Source organism: Phallusia mammillata, chromosome 1 (genome assembly GCF_965637545.1).
Source record: "Phallusia mammillata chromosome 1, kaPhaMamm4.hap1.1, whole genome shotgun sequence".
Classification (NCBI taxonomy): Eukaryota; Metazoa; Chordata; class Ascidiacea; order Phlebobranchia; family Ascidiidae; genus Phallusia; species Phallusia mammillata.
The window spans coordinates 17466812-17490826 of record NC_137252.1 but is presented as its reverse complement, the minus strand read 5'-3'; the positions used below and the strand labels follow the sequence as shown (position 1 = coordinate 17490826).

The 24015-nt window shown below is 38.8% G+C and overlaps 2 protein-coding genes across 3 annotated transcripts; one reads left to right on the top strand and one right to left on the bottom strand.

Moving 5' to 3' along the window:
* Positions 1–1251: 1251 nt before the first annotated feature.
* Positions 1252–8295, bottom strand: LOC145234622 (plectin-like). Of its 2 annotated transcripts, XM_080099335.1 has the most exons (8): positions 8019–8081; positions 4984–5348; positions 4735–4794; positions 4572–4651; positions 4067–4499; positions 3720–3997; positions 2213–3548; positions 1252–1892 (listed from the first exon to the last, which is right to left on the bottom strand). In XM_080099335.1, the coding sequence occupies exons 2-8, from the start codon at positions 5312–5314 to the stop codon at positions 1618–1620; spliced, it is 2793 nt and encodes a 930-aa protein (XP_079955461.1). In that variant the 5' UTR covers positions 5315–5348; positions 8019–8081; the 3' UTR covers positions 1252–1617. The 2 variants fall into 2 exon arrangements, with proteins under 2 accessions (XP_079955461.1, XP_079955468.1); XM_080099342.1 differs by lacking the exon at positions 4984–5348 and having other exon boundaries at positions 8019–8295.
* A 3025-nt stretch (positions 8296–11320) lies between these two features.
* Positions 11321–23596, top strand: LOC145203934 (uncharacterized). Its single transcript, XM_080076346.1, has 27 exons — positions 11321–11553; positions 11880–12108; positions 12191–12365; positions 12539–12651; positions 12815–12958; positions 13251–13465; positions 13789–13967; positions 14209–14341; positions 15131–15314; positions 15373–15480; positions 15568–15748; positions 15905–16071; positions 16406–16619; positions 17073–17188; positions 17479–17706; positions 17862–18105; positions 18266–18467; positions 18630–18685; positions 18782–18949; positions 19247–19510; positions 19975–20195; positions 20312–20509; positions 21208–21408; positions 21883–22071; positions 22200–22297; positions 22366–22516; positions 22894–23596. The coding sequence occupies exons 1-27, from the start codon at positions 11321–11323 to the stop codon at positions 23224–23226; spliced, it is 4944 nt and encodes a 1647-aa protein (XP_079932472.1). The 3' UTR covers positions 23227–23596.
* The last annotated feature ends 419 nt before the right edge of the window (positions 23597–24015 follow it).

Here is a 24015-nt window from a genome sequence, read left to right as displayed (position 1 = left end):
ACCGGACGCAGCAGTTGTTTTAAATGTAGCTCATTTGGTATGCAAGGGAAAAAGACACATTAACACACCAAACAAACTATTTTCCACATTTAGTGATCGGTTTATTGACGTTCACATCAAACTAGGTAAGTTTGCTCATCAAAACAAAGCCATATCTTAGTGGTTTACTTTCAAGTTCGACACAATCCATTAATAAAATACCTCACTGCTTAGTTAACTAGGTTACTACTTGGTTAACTAAACAAGCTACTACATGCTGTAACTTGCAGGTATTTGCACTTGTGTGCGTAACCTAAATCAATCCTCCGCACCACATTAGTTTCACTTCATCTAAACGACTGGAACATGCACTCGCAGTCAGATCACACGCCAAATGACACAGCTTGTGTTACGTCACAGTTCGAACGTTAAGTGAAACACTTCGCCCTGTCAGATCGTTGGTCAATTGATACACCACTTCAAAGAAAAAGAAAGATTTTAATTAAATATAAACACAAACACGTAATAACTCATGTTATTATATTGGTGGATTTATGTTTTTGTTTTGTTTTTGTGTGTTCGACCATTAGGGAACACCATTACTTCTAATATTACAATGTTATTGTTTTTCAGGAAACCGAGCTAAAAACTTCCAAATCTGTAATATACTAAATGTGATATTTTCCGTGACAATAAGGCAAGAACATACACAGTTAGTCGTGAACATTTAATCATATACCGACTACCGAGTTTACCTAACAGCTTTTGTAATTCACTTGACATTTTAACAATGCTCGCAAACAAATCTTGATCGAAACGGGAAAAAAGCTATTGGCACCCGAATAGTTTAACAGTAGTGATGAAATGTTTGCTTCCAGTTTCTTGCCCTGAACAGTTCAGTCCTGCAGCTATTGTTCGATTAACTTTAACTGCATCGACTAACTAAAACAATAACCCTAATGTCTCGAATCCGAAGGGCCTTAGGGCAGCCTTTGTTTAACACCTGCTCGCATAAAACAATGGACTACGGTGGTTACCAGTAGCACTAAATAGCCTTACTGCAAACGAGAAATCAGGCTTGCGTTCTATGAAACGGGTGCTGTTGCCTTATCGTGCATGACGCTTACTCTGAAGTCTGAACTGCTTCATCCTGACATCGAAATGCATTGAACCGTGCAGGCCCCACGACTACGCAGGTTTGACCTTTTTTCAGAACCGAAAGTGCAGATTTTTTGCAGCTGCTTTCCACATTACCTAATGTAATACCTGTCGTTTTAATGCATTGGATTGGTGGTTTATTTGCATTTACAAGTTCGCAAATATGGAAAAAGTTTAAAGCAACTTTACATTTGAAACTTTTGTATCATTTTTATGATCAATGGCTGGAAAGTAGTCCGTATCAAATTAAACCACAAAAAATGATCTGATTTGAAAGAGGATAAACAGTCAACTAATTCGTGTTTTTTGGATTAGAAAGGTTGTATTGCATTACATAGTTTACTAGCTAGTAGCTACAACTGGCACATTTGAAATTGACAATTTAGTACGACGTGGAACTCATCAGTTGTACTTTCTGCAGTGCAACCAAATAAAGTTGGGACGTAAAGCACATTAGCATCGTCTAGCGAACAAAAACATTCACGTATAGCTTCGTTCACTCCAAACACCTTCACTCTTTGACAGTTCATTGGCAGTATCACGGTCTATGACATTCGCCGATACGGCTTGATCCACTGAGAGGTGACGGTTTGTCAAAGGATCAGTTACCATCACTTTTCGATGGCGGTAAGCACCCTTGTGCATTGCAGCAGCCATTGGGGCTTGGTCTTTCACCGGAAGAAGTAACATGTTTCCACGTTTACGCTTCTTTTTTACGCAGCGTTTCATCAACTCAGCGTAGGTATTGTTTTCACCTGGCAAAATGAATTTATCTTTTAGTTTTGCTGAACGATTTATGCGAAGTATAGGCGTATTACTTTTTTGGTATACTATCAAATAATGTTTTGTGTACTAGTAAGTTATTTAAATCGTGTAAGCCAGATAGCTATATTTGTTCATTCCAAATTACATGCTAGGTCTTCGCAAAACTTTATTGCTACCTGCAATTCGATACACCGCCCCTGGCGGTTGAGCCTGGGGTATTATGGAGATAAAATATTTGATAACGACTCGGCTAAGTTTATTGTGTTCAAAACAGCCAAACTGCAAACAGTTTTGTTTTTTGCAAAATTACCTGTATTTGGATTGTAGTACCCCTTTAAGTCAGTGTTACTGGTGGTAAGGATATCAGCCATACGGTAATCAAAAAGCCCTCTTTCCAAAGCAACAGTAGTTGGGATGCGGTATCCAGCTTCTGGGTCGATTAGTCCGCCTGTAGCTAACTGTGCTTCCAACATTCGGATCCCATGGATCTCAATCACCATGCCTTTTTTCATGGCTTCAAATAGCGATATTAATCGTTTCGTTCCCGGCTCTAAGAATCCATGTACAGCCTGTTCGGCGTTGTGAAGGGCACTTGCGTATTCCTTGTCGACAATGCCTGCGCTTACCGCCCTGTCAACTGACATCTTTTTTCCTGTAAATGGATCAATAATGCTTCCAGTGGCAGCCTGCGCTTCAAGCAATTCAAGCGCAGTTCCACGACGCAGCAGGCCGCTTTTTACAGCCTGGGAGATGGTCATAACTTGGTGGTTAGTTTTGTTTAAGACGCCAGCTATGGCATCCTCGCCGACCAGGAAAGGCTGCAAAATATCGCGAAGCTCTTCTTTGTTGATCTTTCCTGCGCGAAAGGCATCCAAAATTGGGTCTTCCACCAGTCCAGCGTCGATAAGCTCCTGAAGCGTTACCTTTTTTCTGAACGCGCTTCGAAAGGTCAAAAGATCAGGCTGGTAGCGAAGGTCTGTTACTCGTGGTTTTTCTTCTATGTACAAAAACTTCAACCCGGTATCAAGGTCGCGAATACACTTGCTTAGCAAATCAGCGTAGTTAAGTTTCATTCGAGTAGTAGGATCAAAAAAGTCCATTAACTCAGCAGGTGTCCTCAATGCGTGAGCGGTTTCGGCGTCGACCAAACCTTTTTCCTGTGCCACATCCAATGAAAATCTGGCTCCTGTCCACGGATCGATCACTCCTCCAGTTGCGACTTGGGCCTCGAGCAAGCGCATTCCTTGGGCTTTTGGAAATATCCCTCTGTTCATAGCCTGGCTTAAGCACACAGTCTCAGTGGTTCGTGGATCCAAGTATCCATAGTAAGCTCCCTCGGCGGCAACAAGCGTTTGTTTGTAGTGTTCATCGATTATACCAAGATCTATCGCTCCTTGAACGGAAAACTTAACACCGTTTCTTGGGTTAACCACACACCCTGTTGCAGCCTGAGCTTCGAGTAGCAAAAGAGCGGTCTTCTTTGGTATGAGACCTTTGTTCATTGCTTGGCATATAGTGAGTTTTTCTCCTGATGTGACGTTTATAACTCCAGCCACTGCATCTTCCGAGATCGCCATCTCGTCTGAGCCGTCATCTGAAGGAAGAGACGATGGACGAAATAGGGCGCTATTTAAGTTGTCTGATTTCTGTAAAACAGTATAGCATTTGCTGTTTTTTTTTCATAATTACTTTTTAATAGAAAAAGAGTTCATGATTGTACTTTAAATTTACCTCATTAATCCCGCAACAAAATCATTCCATATTTAATCCAACGGTTATCGAATTGACCTTTTACAAATTGAAACAAATGGACCAACCTTTCTGTTGGCAACGTCAAACACATCATCATATTTTGAAGGAGTTTCATATCTTCGAATCACTTCAATTCCGTCGCTACGTTGGCTGGCGATTCTTCTCAGTTGTTCATCTGATTCGTCCGAGGACGACACCGCACAGTCGTTTCCCCGATCAAGAGCTCTACCATTTACTGTTACTTTGGGAGCCGCCTCGGAACCTCTTTCTATCCTGAGAGACAAGGTTATTCCACCACCGACATCTATGGACGGAACACGAGAGGCTTGCGAAGGATTCCTCTCTGCCAAGACAAGAGGAGTAATAAATTAATGTGATAATGTTGGCTCTGTAAACGTAAACATTTTAGTACCTATAGATATGGGAGGTGAAATTTCTTCCACAACATCTTGTGGTTCATTCACAGCCACTGGTTCTTTTTCTGCTTCTTCAGGTTGATCCTCCAATACTACATTCTCTTCCACCTTAATCTCGGGATTGTCTTCTTTTTCTGAATCACTCGATGAGGAGGAGGACTCACTTAAAGAACTGCGTCTTGACAAGACCGGAGGGGCCTCCATTTGCGGTTCAACCTCTACTTTCTCAACTACAACTTCTGTAACCGGCTCCTCCTCGACTTCTTCCGGTTCGGAGGACGAGTCCCGGATGTCCTGCTCAGACTTGGTATCCTCCTCTTCTTCCTCATCTGATGATTCGTCTTCAGAGGACTCTTCTTCCGACGAGGATGAGCTGTCAGGTTCTGTATCACATTCCGATGGTGGAGATTTTACTTCAGGAGAAGGTTCCTAAATAAATCACATTTTGCAAAATCGAAATGCAGAGCACCTATAAGGAGTTTAAGTTTGTTTTCTATGTACCTCCTGTTTTTCTGGCACCAAATCGGTTTGACTCTCTGCGTCTGTTTGTGTTTCACTTTCAATCACGCAACTGTCCTTGTCTGAAACAAAATCACCAAATACCACATTTTGACAAAATTGCAAAAAATAATCACACACTCAGGTACTCAGATTTAGAACTTACCTTTTGGTTCGTTGTTTGGCCCATATGTACCAGATGGTATCTCGCTCTTGTTTCTGGGACCTACAGAAAAAATAACACTTAAATGAGTTTAGACTTAGAAAGGTGCGAAACTAAAATCGTTTGCAGGATAATTAAAGGTACTTTTACAGCTCTGTGTTTTCGCAACAACCGTTTAAACGAGCGACGAAGCAAAAAATGTATTTGTACAGACAAAAAAAATGACTTTCATGTTTCAGCATTCATGGCTACCTTTTTTGTATTGGGCATTTAACTTTCGTTGCAAGTTGTTGAGTTTTGTCAAGGTTCTTTCGTGCTTCAAGGTTAACTGTCTGAGGTCACGTTGTAATCTAGTCTTCTCACGGGCCTCGTTTCGACTGCGTTGCGTGAGCCACTTAAGATTCTGTTCAATGGTCGCGTCAACTAGACTGACCAGTCGTCGAGCGACCACGTCACGAATGTTGTGATGTAAACGCCCTGTCACTGGTCCAAGAGACAAGGTATCCAACATCGCTGCGTGAAGGCGCAGTCTCCATTCTCTTCTGTCTTGTGTACGATCTCCTTTTAACCAAACTTTACTCATGCTCTCTCACAGTTTCATCTTTTTTGTGGTGCAACTTTTAATTGCAAATGTATGAATGACAAAGCTCGTTTTTTGTCAAAACAGACTACTTCGAGTAAAACTTGTGTCCTTGCAACAAATCAATACTTGAAGATTGATAATTTTAAGCGACATTTACTGATACTCGACATTTACTAATGTAGCAATAAATCTTCGTGTTTTAAACTTTAAGGAAACATGCAATTCAGTGATAATAACAAATAAACCCGGTTTTAAGACTGTGACTACTGATCTGCAATCTAAAAACGTTCACTGCTGAGAAAATTCAATTTGTTCCACTGCCCAAGGCAAAACCAGCTGCAATTTGACGCCAAGTGCAAGAAACCTTTCAGATATTTTTTGAAGCTCTGCCAAGTTGAATTTCAAAAACGATTGTTGATCTAATTTGAAAGCCTAATGTTTTTCAATTAAGTTACATTTTTCTTTCCCGTTTTGCTGCCACCCAAGCATTTGCATTACAGGCGTTAATCGCCTGAAGCGAACGTTATCGCAGCATCAAAGAAATTCTGGTAAACTCACAAAATGACTGCCACCATGTCGAAACTAAATTGATAATAACCTTAAAGGTACTTCTGGTTAGATAAGAAACAACAACATTGCACCAAAAACCGAAAAATGAAAAATGCACGTTTAAATGTTATTGCATATTAATGTAACAATCTATGAACTTAGTTTTATCATGAGTATATTAAATGAATAAACATTGTGAAAATGGTAAGTAAATAACAGTTTTGTTACGAGCCTTAAAACTTTTTAAAATTGACTAATAAAATTATCTTTGATGTCCGTGAAATGCGCAAATTTTGCAAAACAACGATAACAATAACTCGGTAGTGCCATCTAGCGATTAGTTTAAAAAAAACACTTTTTTAAATTTATTTAGCCTGTAAGGTTAATCGAAGAGGCCGAAGGTAGGGTACCTGAAGGGATGGATGGAAATAAGGCTCATTGCTTATATTTTTAATGTACGAGAAAAAAAGTTGACGTTCTTATCTTATTTGAAAATATAAGCGTAGTCGATCCACAATGATTTACAAAGTTTTGAATCTGTTAGTTCTGTATGATGGTTGCTACCTACGACCAAAACTTTAAAACTGTTCATTACGACTTTTTATAATTGAAAGGTGACTGGTATGGAAAATGTTTTCTCGATTTCTTAGAGAGATAAAAATACAAATAGTAGGTTTTTGGAATGCGATGTTTCATTTAGTTTTTATTTGGTTTCTAGACCTTCTAGACTAGATTCAAGCATAAAAATGTTGGGCTTGTTAACAGCATAGTTATGTATTATTAAGAACCAAATTTGTATTTTTTTAACAGTCTACCTACAAAAACGAAACTTGCAAACTTCCGAAAGGTCTAGTGCTTGTTTACTATTAATTTCTGCAACCATCATATCAAGTTTGATCTGAAACTCTTTGACGATTTTTTAGTTGTAGCTTTTTAAGGGTCTTGCTACCTGCAGGTTCATTGTTTGTTGAAATGTGTTCACCGCGGTGATATTACAAATAATTTAAATTTTTTTAGTGAGACAATAACTACTTTTTTAAAGAACTTTTAAAGTTTTGTTCAAATCCTTGCAGGACTCCTAATAGCGAGAATTTAATTGATTGCGAATCGCGCTGACAATTAGGGATTATCTTGTATACATGACACCTCCATCGGGACGTAATTATGACGTTGAAGGGTTGACGTTGTTTTGATAAATGACAGGGCTATTGACAATGCCACGTTATACTTTAAGATCGTCATTTGCCCACGTCCATTGCCACAACACAATATTTACGTTGCTATTAAATAAGGAATAATGCGAATTAATTACAGTGAATCGTGACAGTTTGAACAACGTAATTTCCTTCCTTGAGTTCGCCAAACACAACTCAGCACATAACAAGTACCTTTGGTCTGTATCAAGCAATTTAAATGTTTTCAACACAAGAAAAAACACGTGTACTTGTCCTTACACAGAAAGTCTGATTTTAACAATCTTGTAGACGTAAATTTTTAATGAAGTAAAACACAATAACATTTTGTTCGAAGACATTGTGTTGCGGTGCGTGGGTTACACACAAGTTTATTGTCTAGTGGGCGTTTCTTGCCATGCATATCTCTTGGAAACGCCTGTAATTTCGGCCACTTTAGAACGATGTCTCGTTTACCTCCGCCATCGTGAAATTAATCTAATCGTAAAGGATCTATACCAGCACAATTACCATTACCTTTCATGACGGGAATACTTTTACAAAACGGTTACCACGTTGTCTGTATAATGCCTAGTATGTTTATTTGTGAAAGGTTGTGTTAGGAATGTGAGCTTTTAGATTTGGAATGTAAGCTTTAGATGTCTCCAGGCAGTTACTAACATAAACTTTGTACTTTAAACGTCGTGAACTTTTCTCAATGTGATTCCATACATTTCCATTTAGTCAATAAAAAATGAGCACTTTAAAACACTTCAATGACAAAATCTCTTTCACTGTTTTATATATAATTAGGAGCCGAATTTGCTGTTTGTCAATCCAATGGTATTTTTGGGGGGTCTCCCAATAAAACGTAAATATAAAAGACTTATCAACTGTTACAAAACGACAAAACAAAACATTCTGCAGACGTTCAGGACATTTATAATTACTTTAAGATAACATCAAAATTAAAATCAACTTACCACCATGCCTTCTCCATAGCAAGTACCCGATCACAAAAATGATGACGACCAGCTCAACTGCTAGAATGCAAACCGCCGCTAATATCCCAGGCGACATTGGAAGCGCCATTTTATGCCGATGTTTTGTGTACTACTTTCAAAAATACTTGGAAACAAGGGAAAAGTATCTTCTCACAGATTTGATTACAAATGCATATTTCAGCAACTTAAGTTAATGTTTTCAAGCAAAACTTAACTTTCAACCCTGTAAAATATAAACGACGACTCAAGTTAAATTTCACATGAAAACTAGGCCTTACTGCACTTGTTTTTCTACACATTGCTAAAACGTTTTAGCGCAAAATATGACTGATTGCGATTTCTCGTGCAAGAAATCTCAAAGACTGCTCTACTGCAACAACTGGCACAAAACTCATTCATTAAAGAAGATAAAGACAGGTCACTCAACTACATCACTTCAAATACGGGCTTTACCCATGAGTTAGAACCAACGTCCGTAAGTAACAGAAAGGAAACACTTTATGCGCCACGGGTAGTAATCATTTGCCGTTGCCGTGGGCGAACTTGTCGTTTTCGTGGCAAGCACGATGTATTGTATATGTCTTGCACTGGAAAAAAACGACTCAACTGCTATAATTTAAACAAGTGCTGCTTGGCGGTAATACAATCCCACTGATTATATGCAAACATACATACTATTGGTTAAATACCTGGACAAGGTTTGAATTACTTTGCAACTAGCACTGTGTTATCCTTGAGATTCTACTCTCACCTGTCTGCCTTTTCCCGAAAATAGCAAATGATTGATTTTGTTTTACTCACTATGCCCAAAATGTGTTAACCAAATCATATCAAGATTTTTCGTCTGCGGATTATCACTGGTAAACCAGTAGTGTTATAAACCTATTCGATTTTATCCAGCAGACACGGGCCCTTAGGCCGATGAAAGACTTGCGAACCGGCTCGGTGACTTTGCCTGATTTCATGAGCTGTTCGTGACCGCAAAAACTAACAAACGGCTGTGATTATAATTGGCAGCCACCACAAAATTCTATCTTACTGCTCGCGCTGCACCTATCGTTGCTCTTAGGTTAGTTCTGTATTGTTACATGCAAAGTTTTTGAGAAAAACATCACAACATCGTCATCTTGTACTAACGGTATACTGCATGTGCATAACTAATTTCCTTTTTTCGCAACGTTGTCAATGTATTGTCTCAGATTTTGGGGTTTAACACTAACATTGTGACGTCACAGAAAGCATCTACTTGATGCAAAACACCCCCTCATGCATGTACACAAGAACGATAACTTATGCGTCGGCACCAAATGACAGTAAAATTTTCAGAGTTTCCTCTGTTGCGGAAAATCTAGGCGTTATGTTTTCCCCATCGGCACACGTCAATTTACGATGGGAACTGACTACTGCCGGTACCGTTGGTCGACAACCGAGCACGATTGAGAAATTACTGGCTTTCGTCGGTCGTGGCTTGCCAAGTTCTTACCGCCGGCGAAGGATTAATTGCTTTATTAAGACAAATCAACGCATCTTTTTATGGCGTTATAAGCGTGTAGTAAAGCTGGCAAATTCATTGTTAAAAATGAAATCTAATTTAAACTAATTACAGTGCATTGATATGAAACGTTTTGTGGTAAGCTACTTTTACTTTATGTTTTAAAAAAAAATGATTTGTTTACTACATTATTTGGTATATTTTAACTTTTTCTAGTCTTTCAATGTTCATACGAACAGTGTTAACCGGAACGAAATAAACAACCTTGACGGAAACAGAAACATATATACTGGAAAACAAGGAACTGCAAAAACTTGTTTACCAATGAGTACATGACGTAACATTCATGATATTGTGTTGCGTCTAATTTTGATTCTTAAGAAACATCTGATACCGAATTATTATTTTTATTTTTATTTTTACATCTTTTATTGCCTAAATAACTTTATTTTATTTTATTTCTTGCTTAGAACTGAGGATGCCATTATATCGGCGAAATCGATATTATTTATTTACAATACATTGCAACACGAAAAACACGGATTGATTTAGGTGTACTGAAAGCTTCAGTTTACTAAGTTCTGATACCGAATGATAGTTTTTTGATTGAAAACTTTAAGATAAAAAACGCTGTCTCAAATTCGTTTTGGTCAAACAACGTTTTATTACAAACAGACAAGTCGGTTAAAATGTCGAACTACCAAGCTACGTCATTATCGGGCCATGAATTGTTTTCTTCTTGTTCACTGTTCTCCAACGTAGGATCGAGTTTTTATCCATGTTTCACTGGAAGTTGCAGCGTTTTTGGACATCTAACGAGCTACGTTTTTGCTTGTTCTTTTTTTTGGTTGTAAAAGAAGATGAAAATCGTAAACAATTTAAAAAAAAATTGGTGATAAGCAGACAATTATAAATCATAGCTTTTTATTTGCATGCTAAATAGTTAGTCGGCATAGATTGTAACCATACACCACTGGTGCTAAACACGCTGTAACCGCAGCAATAAGTATCAATCAAACCTGGATATAAATAAATACACCGTTACCCCGCTACAGGACGATAAGTTTTGGCTTCCATTGTGCCATGTTGTAATATGTTGCATTGTATAGTCGCTTACAATCCCTCCTGTATCTTAGCGACAGTGACGTCACAGTTTAATGAACTCGAAAATGTCACGGTCAAAGTGTAGCAGTAGTAGGCACTTTTATAACTGCGAACAAGTGCACATAATGCAACTTATTTCTCAGGTTAGTCGGTTGTAGATAGATTTGTTAGATCGTCGCAAGAAGGTGTTTATTTATGTGGTTTTGTAGGTGGCTTTTGGTTGCGGTTTTAATAAGGTGTTCATTTGTTTTGTTGAAGCAATGTCACATAAGTTTAGCGTTCTTCCTGCTGAGAAAAAGAAAAGATTGCGCAAGCAAATATAGCTGTTGAAAAAAATATAGCTGTTGTTGCAAAAATTATCCGTGACACACTTATAATACTTGCCAATCTGTCCCATTTAAACCCAATAAGGCGTTTAAACTTTTCAGTAGTCACAAGTGGTCGTACATAATTGAATTACCTTGAGTACGAAACCCGTTTAACATCAAAAGCCAAACCGTTTTAGTTTCCTTTCAGAAACCCTGACCATTATGATGGCGCAAGCAACATGGAGTTGCGCATAAATGTGGTCCTGGATATAAATTCGCACCTGTAACAACAAATGGTCTGCTTTCCCGAGCTGACTTAATTCCGTTAATTGTTAAACAATAGTCGATCGCGTGCCAAAGTTATTGCTGAAGAAAACATGCGCCGGGCAACAAAAGCAACCGAACAGGCCCAACTTATTCACACCACAACTGCTAGATGCGAGGGAATGTCGTCCTCAAGTGATAGTGGTTCCGATCGAGCTTCCAGTCGGAGGCGAAAAGGCTGGCGGCCGTTTGAGAAGAAATCGTCTGCGGAGCCAAACCGTCCAGTGACATTGACCGAATACACAAAGTTTTCCACTAACGACGACCCGATTTATGAATATGATGCGTAAGTACAAGTTAGGTGTAATGAGTAGGATTAGGAAGAGGTAATTTTTGGACGTGCCTCCGTATTTTTATGTTTTAAATGATACATATGTTCTGTCAATGGTATCTATTCTGTTACGGTGCACTAAAAGTGAAGTGATGAGATGGGACATTAACAATTCCTTTAGTTTAAATCATTCAATGATTAAAACTAACATTCGTATTGCACAATGTCAAAAAAATATGTCACACAGTTCAATCAAAAATCCTGTGTATTGCGACAAGAAAAAATTGACAAGTATGCATTTGCCGAATATATCTGTTGTTGTTTGTAACCCGTTGTTGCAGTGGGTCAAGACCGTCAACCGCCGGCAAGCAATCGAACGAAGTCTCGTTCTCAATCCCGAAACGGAAAGTTGAGTTTCCTCCTCAGGGTGACGGAGAAGTAGGTTACAGCCAGATTTCCGATTTTGCTCGGGACCCAAGGCGGAGGAAAAGTCAGTGGGACGAATACTTAAACACATCAAACTTACAAGCTTCGATACAATCGGGGGTGTTCAAAGTCACTTTGCATCAGGTAAAGTGGCGCTTTTTGCATTTTCCAAGTTTGTAAAATCACCAGTTAAACAAATTTGAATTTAATAGCCGCTTCTTTTAAGCTTGCACGAGATGGAGAAGCGGAAACACTCAACTCAATGTTAGATGCCGTTCCGGAGCAGCAAAGAAGACGGATTCTCAACACATCTACAGACGAGGAAGGAATCACTGCTCTTCATCTGGCAGCAAGACACAACCACTACGATGTCTGCAAACTGCTTATCGGATACGGATCAAGTAAGATTAAAAATTTTGTCAAAATTCTTTTTAGAATTCATTTGTTCGGAAAAAACGAAGTATTTCCATCATCTGCAAAGTGTATAGGTTTTTGGGTTATAAAGAAGGTTTTTTATTGGCATCATGTTAAATATACTTTTCGTTTTTGCGATGCAGATTGTCATTGTTTTCAGATGTTAACGCGAAAACGGAGAGTCGCGCCACGCCAATGCATTACGCCGCAAGATACAAGCCAAAGCGGCATGCAATCACTAATTATGAAAACATTGCTAATGAATCAGCCTACGTAAACGATTCGCAGGTAAGTGGGAATGGGAACTTGTCGATGTGAAAATTAGATGTTATTTCAACGCTAGTCAGGCACCTAAAACACACACACTTTCAGTCCCCCTTTGGGGTAAATGATTGAAATGCCGGTCCTTCAAAGTTGTCCTTATTTGATTTTGCAGGCCGTCATTGCATTATTGTCCGACAGTGGAGCTCATGTAAATTACCAGGATATTGAGGGACAAACACCTTTACATGCAGCAAGCATTAAAGGCAATGATGATGCCGTGAAACAGCTTCTCAAGTGCCGCGGAGTTTCAATTGAGGTAATTTAATGTAGACATTGTTAAATATCTAAATACTGTTTGTTCAATTTTAGTGTAAGTGTAAACTAAACAGTGGCCAACACACTGACCTTTGAAAAGGTACCATTTTGTTTTGAGATAAGTCTATCGTTTATATACGTATAGTTAAGCGATTACTGTGCAGGGATTATTCTTTTTAAACTTTAATAAAATGACGCTTTTAATTTAACTTATTTCATAAATGTCGCAAAATAATAATTATCAATGTGCAGAGTATTGAACTAGAATCTAAAACGCTGTATCTTGTTGACAGTGTATCGATCTTCAAGGCATGACTGCTTTGCATATGGCAGCAACTCATGGACATGAGAATATTGTAAAATATCTTATTGAAGCTGGAACTGATCTTCACAGCAGTGATAATGACTTGATGACTCCTCTTCACTTTTCCTGCTCGGAAGGCAGCATCCCAATCGTTAAGATGATTCTGGAGGAAGGAGAGAGACAAGGAACGATTGAAAGAGTCAAGTAAGACTTAGTAACTTTAACAACTGTAAGGCAGACCTGTTGAACGAAATATGCAACGATAAAAAATGAACTGTTTATCCATTACCAAGAAAACATTTCTTTTTGTTGTTGTAGCTTATTACATTGGCTAACATTTAACGTTTGTTGACGTCTTAAAAAGCATGTCAGATTAACCATTTTTAGTATGAACGGTCCAATTTCAATACTGCCTTAATTTATACTCTTTGCTTTATGTAACTTGTGAAAAAGGCCGGCAGTCAAAACGCCTATAGTCTGATATGTCTAGCGATAACTAAACAAAGTTTGACAAGATTTATGTGCAGAAAGATGATGACACGAGTGGACGCGGGAGGAAACACTTGTCTTCATGTTAGTGTGAGCAAAGGTCATCTTGAAATGGTGAAGTATCTGCTGAGCTGGAGCGGTACGAATGAGATTGTCCGGTTTGTGAATATGGCGCGATCTCACAACGATACGGCTCTTCACATCGCCGCCTCGCAAGGTATTAAAATTTCATTGACAGTACAGCAGGGTGTCATGAAACTTTTTAGCATGAGAGCTATTTATAAATGTAGCCATCGTAAAATACAAAACACACATTTATTTTCAAACATATTGAGGATTATTTAAATGGACAATGTGTGTTGATGCATCTTGCATAATCGTTTTTCGGGTCCCTATCATTTTAAAATCCACCATTACTTCACAAAACAAATTTGTTAGAACAAGCTGTTTTTATTCAGGCCATCTGGAAATTGCTCAAAAATTGATTGACAGCGGAGCAAATGTGAATAGACGAAACGACAGCTTGCAAACTCCATTGTTGCTTGCCGCCCAACACAACAACTTCATAATTGTCGAACTGCTCCTGCAAAAGTAAATCAAAATATTAAAATTATTTTAGATTAAATGTCGGGTAATTCGTTTGGTTTCTAAACCACATGTCTTAAAATAGGTTAGTAAAAAAGTTTACCACTTTCGTATACACTAGCGTATTTAGGGGGGGGGGGACAAGGTGCCATGGCCCCCCCCTCAAGAAATTTTGGCCGGCTGTTTTAGTATTAAATCTTGTAATTTCAGACAAAACTGTGAATAGCAATGTGCGCTATTTTGTTTAATGTGCGTAACGCATTGATGCTCGTCACACATCTCAATAAACAATGAATGCCAATCCAGGCCACTTGGCGTCCAACTGCGCGTATGACGTTACAATGGATTTTATAATAAGTTTGTTACGTCACACTCATACAAGTGAAGATAATTCACAATATGATTAAGAGGCAACCACTGTTAGAAACAACTGTGTCGAGAGTTAAAAAGTGTTACATGAACACGATCGAATCGTGACTATAACGTTCGTTACTTACAACAAGAGTAAGGGCTTCACAGGGCCTTAGGCTAACCAGCATTTAGTTGATATTGCGAGTTTAATAGGCACAACAGGTGCTAACAGAGAGGTCTACACAGTCTACCGCAAGGTGGCGCACTTATCGCCGCAAGGTGGCGCACTTGTCACCGCAAGGTGGCGTAATATATTTTATGCTGTTGGCCCCCCCCTAAAACCGATCCTAGATACGCCACTGTTCGTATAGCTTCTCCTTGTTTATAAGTTTTTTTGAATTCAATTTGCCAAATTCGTTAATGATTTTTCGCATAACTTGACAGAAATGCTGAATTGGAAATTCGCGACAAGGACAATCTTACACCTTTGCTGGTTGTGACCAAATATGGTCATCTGGAGACGATTTCTTGGTTGATTGAAAACGGTGCTGACATTTCGGCGACGGACAAGAATGATAAAAACTGCTTGCTTCTGGCGGTAGAGGAGAAGCGAACCTATGCTGTTTCGGTAATTATTTACACACTTTTTAATCAAGGGTAATTTGTAATGAGGCATCTGTTTGCAGGAATTGTTAAATTACGACTCAGTGCGAAGACTGCTGACGGAAACCGACAAAAACGCCAACTCCGTTCTTCATATTGCAGCCAGAAAGGGATACATTCCTATTATTAGGGTACGAACAGATATACCCTGTAATACCAAATAAGTACAGCTTATGCAAACTTCGAATGCGTTTGGTCACTAACATGTCCGTTTCCAGATTTTGCTTGAGAACGGTGCAAAGATCGACCCGAAGAACGAAGATGAAGCAACGCCAGTCCACATAGCTGCTATGTATGGGCAGCACGTTGCACTCAAAGAGCTGCTCGATCACGACAAGACTATGCTTAACAGCTTGGATGAGAACGCAAATACTGCTTTGCACCTTGCTGCCATCGAAGGTAACGCTATATAATGAGCTAGCAACGCAAGCGTAGATAAAAGAAGCAAGATTGAATGGAAGACAAAAGTGTAAATAATAAGCATATGTAATACTGTTTAGCATTTTTTTCAGTTTGGTCAATTTTGTTTTGTGTTAATACTATCTCTGCATATAGGTCACACCAAGAGCATTCAAGTTCTTTTGGAGCACGGTGCAAATGTGGGACTGAGAAACACCAAACAGTGGACAGCACTGGACTGCGCGTGTGCGAAAGGATGGGAAACGGCTGTTGTTGAACTTTTGCATGCTCAATCACTGATCAATCCTCCACGGGGATCGAGGGTAACGCAATGCTATGTATGGCTTTTATATCCTTATCTGAAATCACATGTGTGGGGACCATATACCCAAAATATGTTCGTGATACGTTTTCGAGATTTCAATTTGCTATTTTCAATGTAATTCATAAAATATTTTTAAGCGTAAGTCGGGGTTTTGTTTGGAAGTAATTACGAAATATTTAAACGGTTTCACAGCAGCTTTCAGCTTTTCGACTGGCGGGTTATACAATGTGCGTAAAAATCAGAAGAACAGCGAATAAATGCGCTTGGGGGTAGAATACATTTCTCATTCGTCAGGACCTTGTAAACTTAAACACTCCTCAACCTGTGCACAGACTACACCACTTCACGAAGCTTGCATCAACGGTCACGTGCAAGTGGTCAAAATTCTGTTGGATTGGAAAGCAGACGTAGGAGCGAATATCGCTGATGGAAGGAATCCGTTAGATTGTGCGATTGACAGTGACAACAGGGAATGTGTGCAGAGTATTCTGACTCATACCACTTGGAATGTCGCACTGCGAAACTCTTATGTGGATCCAATGTCAGGTACACCATATTCCTAACCTGGAGTGTGGTTTAAGTCGGTGCAAAAGCATGTTTTGGGGGATTTTGAAATGTTAAAGAAACACAGTAAACTTCGGTTAAACCGGATCTTTGCCTAAAATTCGGACAAAACCTAAGGAACAATACAAAAATTTACTTTACATAAGGAACAAATATGGTTTGTAATGTGGTAAGGCCTGAATCAATCGACATCAGTTAATTCGGATCTTCGCCTAATTAAGGACAAAAATGTTTTTATTTAAACGGGCCCGGATTAACCAAGGTTTACTGTATGATAAAAAACACACAAATATAACTAAACCATGCAACACAATAAACTATTTAGCTGCATCTGTTCGCATCGATAACTGCAAAACCTGTTACACACTTAAAAACGTATACCACACCGTAGGAGTTGGTTAGTTGGTAAACGTATTCTTTAACTTTATGTTACAGATCACGTGACAACGCCGACTCGTAAACTGATCATCAAAATGCCAGACATGGCAGAGCTAGCATTCAGCAGATGCATTACCAACAACATGAAACCACCCGATGATCCTAAATTGGAGGTACAGTGTAAGAAGAAGTAACATAAAGCATTAAAGAACAAAATTCCGAGAACAAAAATAAAAACTTATATGTCCACATCAATGCTTTATTGGCAGTAAACTATCGCGTAGAACATAAACTAGAATACGCGCATCTAACACCTTTAAACTTAATGATACCCATTGCTAAAACCAATTACAACACACTACCGAACAATATGTGGTGCGCTTTTTCTGGGTTATGCTGCCACAACGGCATGTCAGCACTCAATTTAAACGTGACATGTCCCTAATTTTATTGCAATGTGCAGGTTACACTCGATTACGAGTTTCTTGACGACATGTACACGATATTGGAATGGGGACACCAAAAAGATTTCGTGGACGAAAAGATTCCAGAAGTCAGTACAAAAAAGACTCGACTTTGGAGCAATGCTGGTTACGAAGCGTTCAATGATCAGGGTCATCTTACCAAAAATGCGGTAACCTATGCCGAAGACACTGGTGTTTTGCGACACAATCATCCTCTCAGCATCATGGTAGGTTATAGGATGTAGATTGAAGTGACATTTTTTTCTGTTAAACTTAATGTTACTGGACACAACTTCTTCGGCGCTGAAGGTATTAAAAAGTTGTTTTTTAGCAGTTAATGTACGATGGGCAAATCAATTTACAAGCAAACACATTTTTACAGGTCAATCGCAAACGCGAGGGCTTGCTTCAACACCCAGTGGTTACCGCCCTTCTCCAGTACAAATGGAACAAGTACGGAGGATTGGTTTACTACAGTTCCCTCATCTTTCTCCTCTTTTTCGTGGCACTCCTCAACTGCTACTTGTTGCTCATTCCACCTCCTTACGCCGTTGATTTCCTCAAGTCTCTTGCCAACCGACGATTCTACACTGAGTTCCATTCCCAACACATCGTCAACTACACCGGTACATACGTTGAGAATTTTAGGTCATCGTAGTTTAATGCTTGCAAAACGCAATGGTATTAACAGTTAAGGTAATCAAAGACTGCTCAAGATTTAAGCGTCAACTGCAATGTTCACTAACACGCAATCCGTTGTTTATGTACACTAATCTATATTTACAGCCCCGGAAACTTGCTACAGCTTGATACAATCTGGAGCCGAATACCGAGGTTTTGAAAACACGTCGGAAAGTGAAAAGCCATGTTTGCCGTGGGATTCAACCAGTACCAACTCCCAGTTGTTTCCTGATGCCGGACTTGATTCGAACTATTGTCGCAACCCTGGAACGCAGAGGAGCAAGCCTTGGTGCTATACCAACTACAGGTAACCACGTTTCCCAGAAACATATGCAATGAATTTTTACAGTGGTTAAACTATAAATGTTTTAGTTTACTTGTGTTATTTTCTTTTAATGTTTAGCGGGCAAAATCCGATACTATAGGGCCGTATAGTTTAACTGAATTTACGTGATATCATTTTACGCAGTGACACTGATGCGGCCATGAGAGTAAGAGAAGAATGCAATGTTACTGCATGCAAAAGTAAGTTTGTCGTTACCTGTTTAAGTTCTTTATTATTGACCACTTCACCCATCGAAAGTCAAGAGAGTGTGTTTAAGCATCGTTTTGTCTTTGCAGTTTATGTTCATGGAAACAACGTCCCACTGGGAACAACCTGTCAGTTCCCATTCCTGTTTCAAGGAGCTGAGTTTTCCAAATGTCTTGTCCACACAGAAGGCTGGTTGTGGTGCGCGTACACCTACGATTTTGACAACGACAACGAAAAATGGGGAGAGTGCTCTGAACGTATGTTTAAAGTTTCAGTTTCGAAAACTAAAAAATAATTGACCGCTCTACAACTATTAGCTACATAAATCAAATGTCCAAGACAAATCTTAAACATGCTATACTTTTACCAGTCGTTCGACAAATACTTGAATGTTTATTATAATTAACATTATAACGTGACAAACGTGTGCAACCGTTAATGGTAAATGACTCAAAAGTTACGCTCGTCTTAGCCTGCCGAACAATTTATTGCTCGTCCAAGTGAAATTTTACTACCACTGTAAACCTCACATGATTTGTTAAAACCTTTTGCAGAGGATTCTTTGTGCAATGTTGAGCAAGAACAGAAAAAACCGTGTGGAGCTCCGGGTACAGATCAGCTCAACTGCGAAGCACGTGACTGCTGCTTCGTTACACATGACGTAGGCAAGCCAACCGAATGGAACGAATGCTTTCAAAAGCTTGACCCGTGTAGTGACCGCAGCACTTACTGTCCAGTTTTCAAACAGAGTGGTCTCTGCATCCTAAATCCAACCCAGATGGAAACCAGATGTGCACGAACTTGTGGGTTTTGTAATGGTGAGTGTGTAGGGTAAACCAAGAATGCTGTTCAAAGCAATCACCCAACAGGAAGGGTTGTTGTGACGTATTAAACGAACATCAAATATTTCTCGAATGTTTTTTCGGCATAACACGCGAAACACCAAAATGTCAGAACTAAAATAGGAACGACAAGAAGCAAAGCCCAAAAGACTATGATCTAACGTTTTTCTCAAGTGGACGTCTAACAAAGTAACATGCGCCAAATGGACCAATTTATTTGTTTGTTTTTAATTTAACACTTCAAACCACAAATTGTTTGATTTCAACACTTTTAAGCGTAAACTACAAAAAATGCGAACCACCCTCTACATTTACCAAAAGCCCCAAATTAGCAAGTTTGTTCATGAACCAAATTATAGAGTAAAGACGTCTGATTAAAAACCATGGGATAATAACGTTTTGTATATATTGGCCAATTAATGATGTTTTATTTTGCTCAGTATCTGAAGAGCGGGAGGAGGATTCAGAAAACAAACGGTTTCTCTACCTGATGTCAATCTATCCTGAGAACACGTTTGATCCTCGTTGGAAGCCCGGATGTTACTATGTGAGAGGGGGAGCTCAGCAAAAGTGGGGTGATCAGTGCATGTACAAACAATCCTGGCAGGATCCGATCCGAATTACCTTGATAGCAATGTGTGCAATAAACCTGGCCCTACTGGTAAGAATTGCACATTTTAGCGATTGTTTTGGTTTTTGTTATGAATCATTGGTTCATCGTATTTAGAAAACATATAAAAATGAATCCAAATGTGATCTTAATCTTATATTTTGTAGCTCCTTCAAATCTGGAACTATCAATGGGAAGCATTTCAGCCAATCTTCTTTCTTGAAACTGTCCTCTTTCTACTTTGTCTTTTCCTTGCCATCGACTTCATGCAATTTGATCTCTCTTACACTCGCGAGATGGAGTCGGAGAGACCTTCCTACGAACCACTTATTGAGACCTTTCAAACTGAAACTGGACTGCGCCAGGTAAAATTGTCAGTTATATCTGCATGCAAACCCTTGCCTTTTGTTGAATATCTAGCTGAATAAGCTGGTCGCTATTTTAGTAACCTTTTCATGATTTGTCAAAGGTCTAACTTACTTGTAAGGTAGCCTACATAAACCAGAAACCCGATCGAACCCAAACGCGTTTAACATGCAAATGCAATCTAAAGCCCCCTTGGAGTGCAAAATTTAATCAAAATTTTAATTAGTCGACATTTTTTCGGTTAATGCGCTCCGACACAATACAAATTATGGTTATATTACGAACAGAAAAATTCAACCATTGTTGTTTCATGTGCAATACACCTTAACACACTGATCAAATTACGATAAACGGTAAATTACAAAATACAACATAATTACGAGAACCAATAAAGTTTTATGCTTTCCAATGCAGAGATCAATTAAAGTTGTTTAGGGTTGAAAATTATGGCGGGTAATTTAATTACTCCTCTTTTGTTCCTAAATTCGGAATGACGTAGCAATTTGACACATTGACTTCAAAGGTACATTCAACGAAAACTAATCTAGTTTTATATTTACGTGTTGACCAACAATAAAGCTCACGTGTTCCTCTGACTCGTTACCCTGAGTTTCTCCCAGTGCTCGAAGCGATAACATAAACGACATATCTGTATAAGTTACTGTTGGGTTTTATGTTTTACATTTTGTGGTTTCAGAATTGGCAGTGGCAGTGTGGAGTGATGGCACTCTTCCTCTCATGGATGGATCTCCTTCTCTACATCCGGAAGATACCATATCTCGGAATTTATGTGGTGATGTTCAACGATGTGTTCAAAACTTTCGTAAAGTTTTCGCTTGTCTTTCTACTTTTCATTCTGTCGTTTGCCTTCACATACCATACATTGCTACAAAACCAGGTAAGACTTGATGCTCAAAGCTTTTCAATATTTGTACGTTCCCAATTCGTTAACAAAAGAAAACAAAAACGAGGTGTGTGTAAACACTATTCAACCCCTTGGACCAATCTGTCGCATTCAGAACAGGGTCACTAACTACGTTTTAATATAATCGACAGCAATTTTACAGAGTTTTTCTATAAAAGAGTCGTATGCCACAAGCTTAAAAAGATTCGGAACAAATAATTTGCAGCCTTAAACAAAAGCGGCCAAGTGATAACAAAAGATTGCCACAGCGGTCACAAAGTTATTTCCAAATGAGTGATGAAATTATTGTTTTTATTAGATAGAGGTGATGTAAGAGCACAAGTGTAGGATATTTCCGTATTTTGTCCCACAAAACGATACAACCACTTTATATTTATCACTAATATTAACTGCTTTCGGCAATTAGACCAAAAGAAACTTAACATGTTTCTATGTGTCAATGAATAGGCACAGTTCGAGCAGCCATTCAGTGCTATCCTGAAAACCACGGTGATGATGGTTGGTGAAATCGACTTCGGTGGAATTTTCTTCAACAGTGTGAAGCAATATAACCACGACGTGAATTACGAAATCGTCACTTATGTCATCTTCAGCTCGTTTATTATCGTGATGATGATCATTGTTATGAACTTGCTGGTAAGTTCGAATCTTCTGCATTAAAGGCCCAAGATACGTGTGCTAATTTCATTTGACGAATTTTAGTTCGTAAAGTGAATCAAAATACCGAAAAAATTTAAATCAATGAATGTGTAATTCAATAATAGGTTGGTTTGGCTGTCGGAGACATCATTGAAGTAAAGGAACACGCTACTTTGGAACGTTTGAAAATGCAAGTGGAACTTGCTTTGGAAGTTGAATTCAGGTGCATATTGACTTGTGGAAAGTTATCACAACTATCACCAAGTCATATATTTTCGTTATCTTTCACAGCGTACCGAACTTTCTGCGCAAGCGGTTTGTCCGAAAAACTGAGGTGATTTTCCCGAATCGATACCGCAAGAGCAATGCCCTTACACGTGCGTTGTTTCAAAACAGCAGCCTTTCGTCAAAGAACATTGTGAATGCCATGAACCCGAATAAAGTAAGCGTGCATGTGCTCTAAAAAACAATTATATTAAGCTACAAGAATCTTGCAACAGAGTTGTAAGTCGGTGTTTTCACTTTGACTTCGGGCCAAAAATAAGGATTTATTCGGCCCCGATCGAAACTCTTTCATATTTGTTTCTGTTTTACCTCTTTTTGATGTGCATATGCACAAGATTTGTATTAATTTGTAGCGTATAGCCGTACATATTATACATCTTTATTGGGATCGAGTTCAGACTTATATTAATTGCCGCAGATTAAAATAATAAACCTAACCTAAAACTCTGTTTTAAGATAGTGGCATATTGCTTTGACGTATTTGCTACACAAGCCATACAATATGCTGATAACTTTATGATATCTTCATTTTAGTCGGAGACAGAAGAAATTCGAGAAAACGTTTCCCAGCTGAGCCACTCAGTGCGCACGATCCGCAACAAGACCGGCGACGTCGACCAGATGATGCGAGAGATGATAGGAGAGATGAGGGAGATGAAAGTTTCCATGGAGACAATGGCATCGACTTCCACCGCTCGACTTGACGGCACTGATCCCACCATGAGACGAAGTCTGAGAGGTTCCTCCAGACGGAAAGAGAAGGAAGTTTCACCTGAGAGTCTTCACGTGCCGCCACCGATCGTTCCTCAGTTTCTGGAGGTTGATAACGGTTCACGACCTTACGAACTTGATGACATCACGGCGTGATTTACACGTCGGAAACATAAAAATACTTTTATTTATTTGATTGTAGCAACAGTCTAACACGAAGAGAAGACAACTGCGTTCGGACGTCTTGAGCGCAGTTGTTTGTACAGATTTCAAACCCATTTTTTTTAATTACTAAGTTACATGAAATTATATCGCTTACTTTGACATAACTTATGCTGACTGCAGTACATCCAAAACATCACATTTTATTTAAATTTTATCCAAGTCTTAAAAATATAGCTTACATTTCGTTTATTTTGGCCTGTAGACCTAGGTTTGGTAAAAACGTTATATTTTTAATAATAGCCAATATTCTTTCACACAAAGCACACAACAGTACGATTTTTTTATTGTGCAACGTTTTTAATCATGTATATTGTAACATTTTTGTGCAATAAAATATACATATTGTAATGTTGAAATCTTCTTTTATCGCTACCCTCAAACGGGTTAGAGCAGACGAAGATTTACCAGACAAGTGCATTGCTGATCTTATTTTGTTCAATCTGATGTCAAAGCAAAATAGCAGTGTAATTCTTCTCCCATAAATGAACTTAGTAGTTCCAAAACTTTAGGTCGTCGATACTTTCATAAATTGGGTAAGTATAATACTCTTGAAGTTTAACACCAATTTAACGGCGATTTTTAATGGCAGGCAAACATCTTTTAGTTGCACAGCCTAGTTGGTTTTGGAAAGCTTTATTTCTGTTTTGTTTCCCCCGTAATTTATACAGACTTAACATATTGTGAGTATGACTTTCTATCTGTGCCCCTGAAACTAACTTT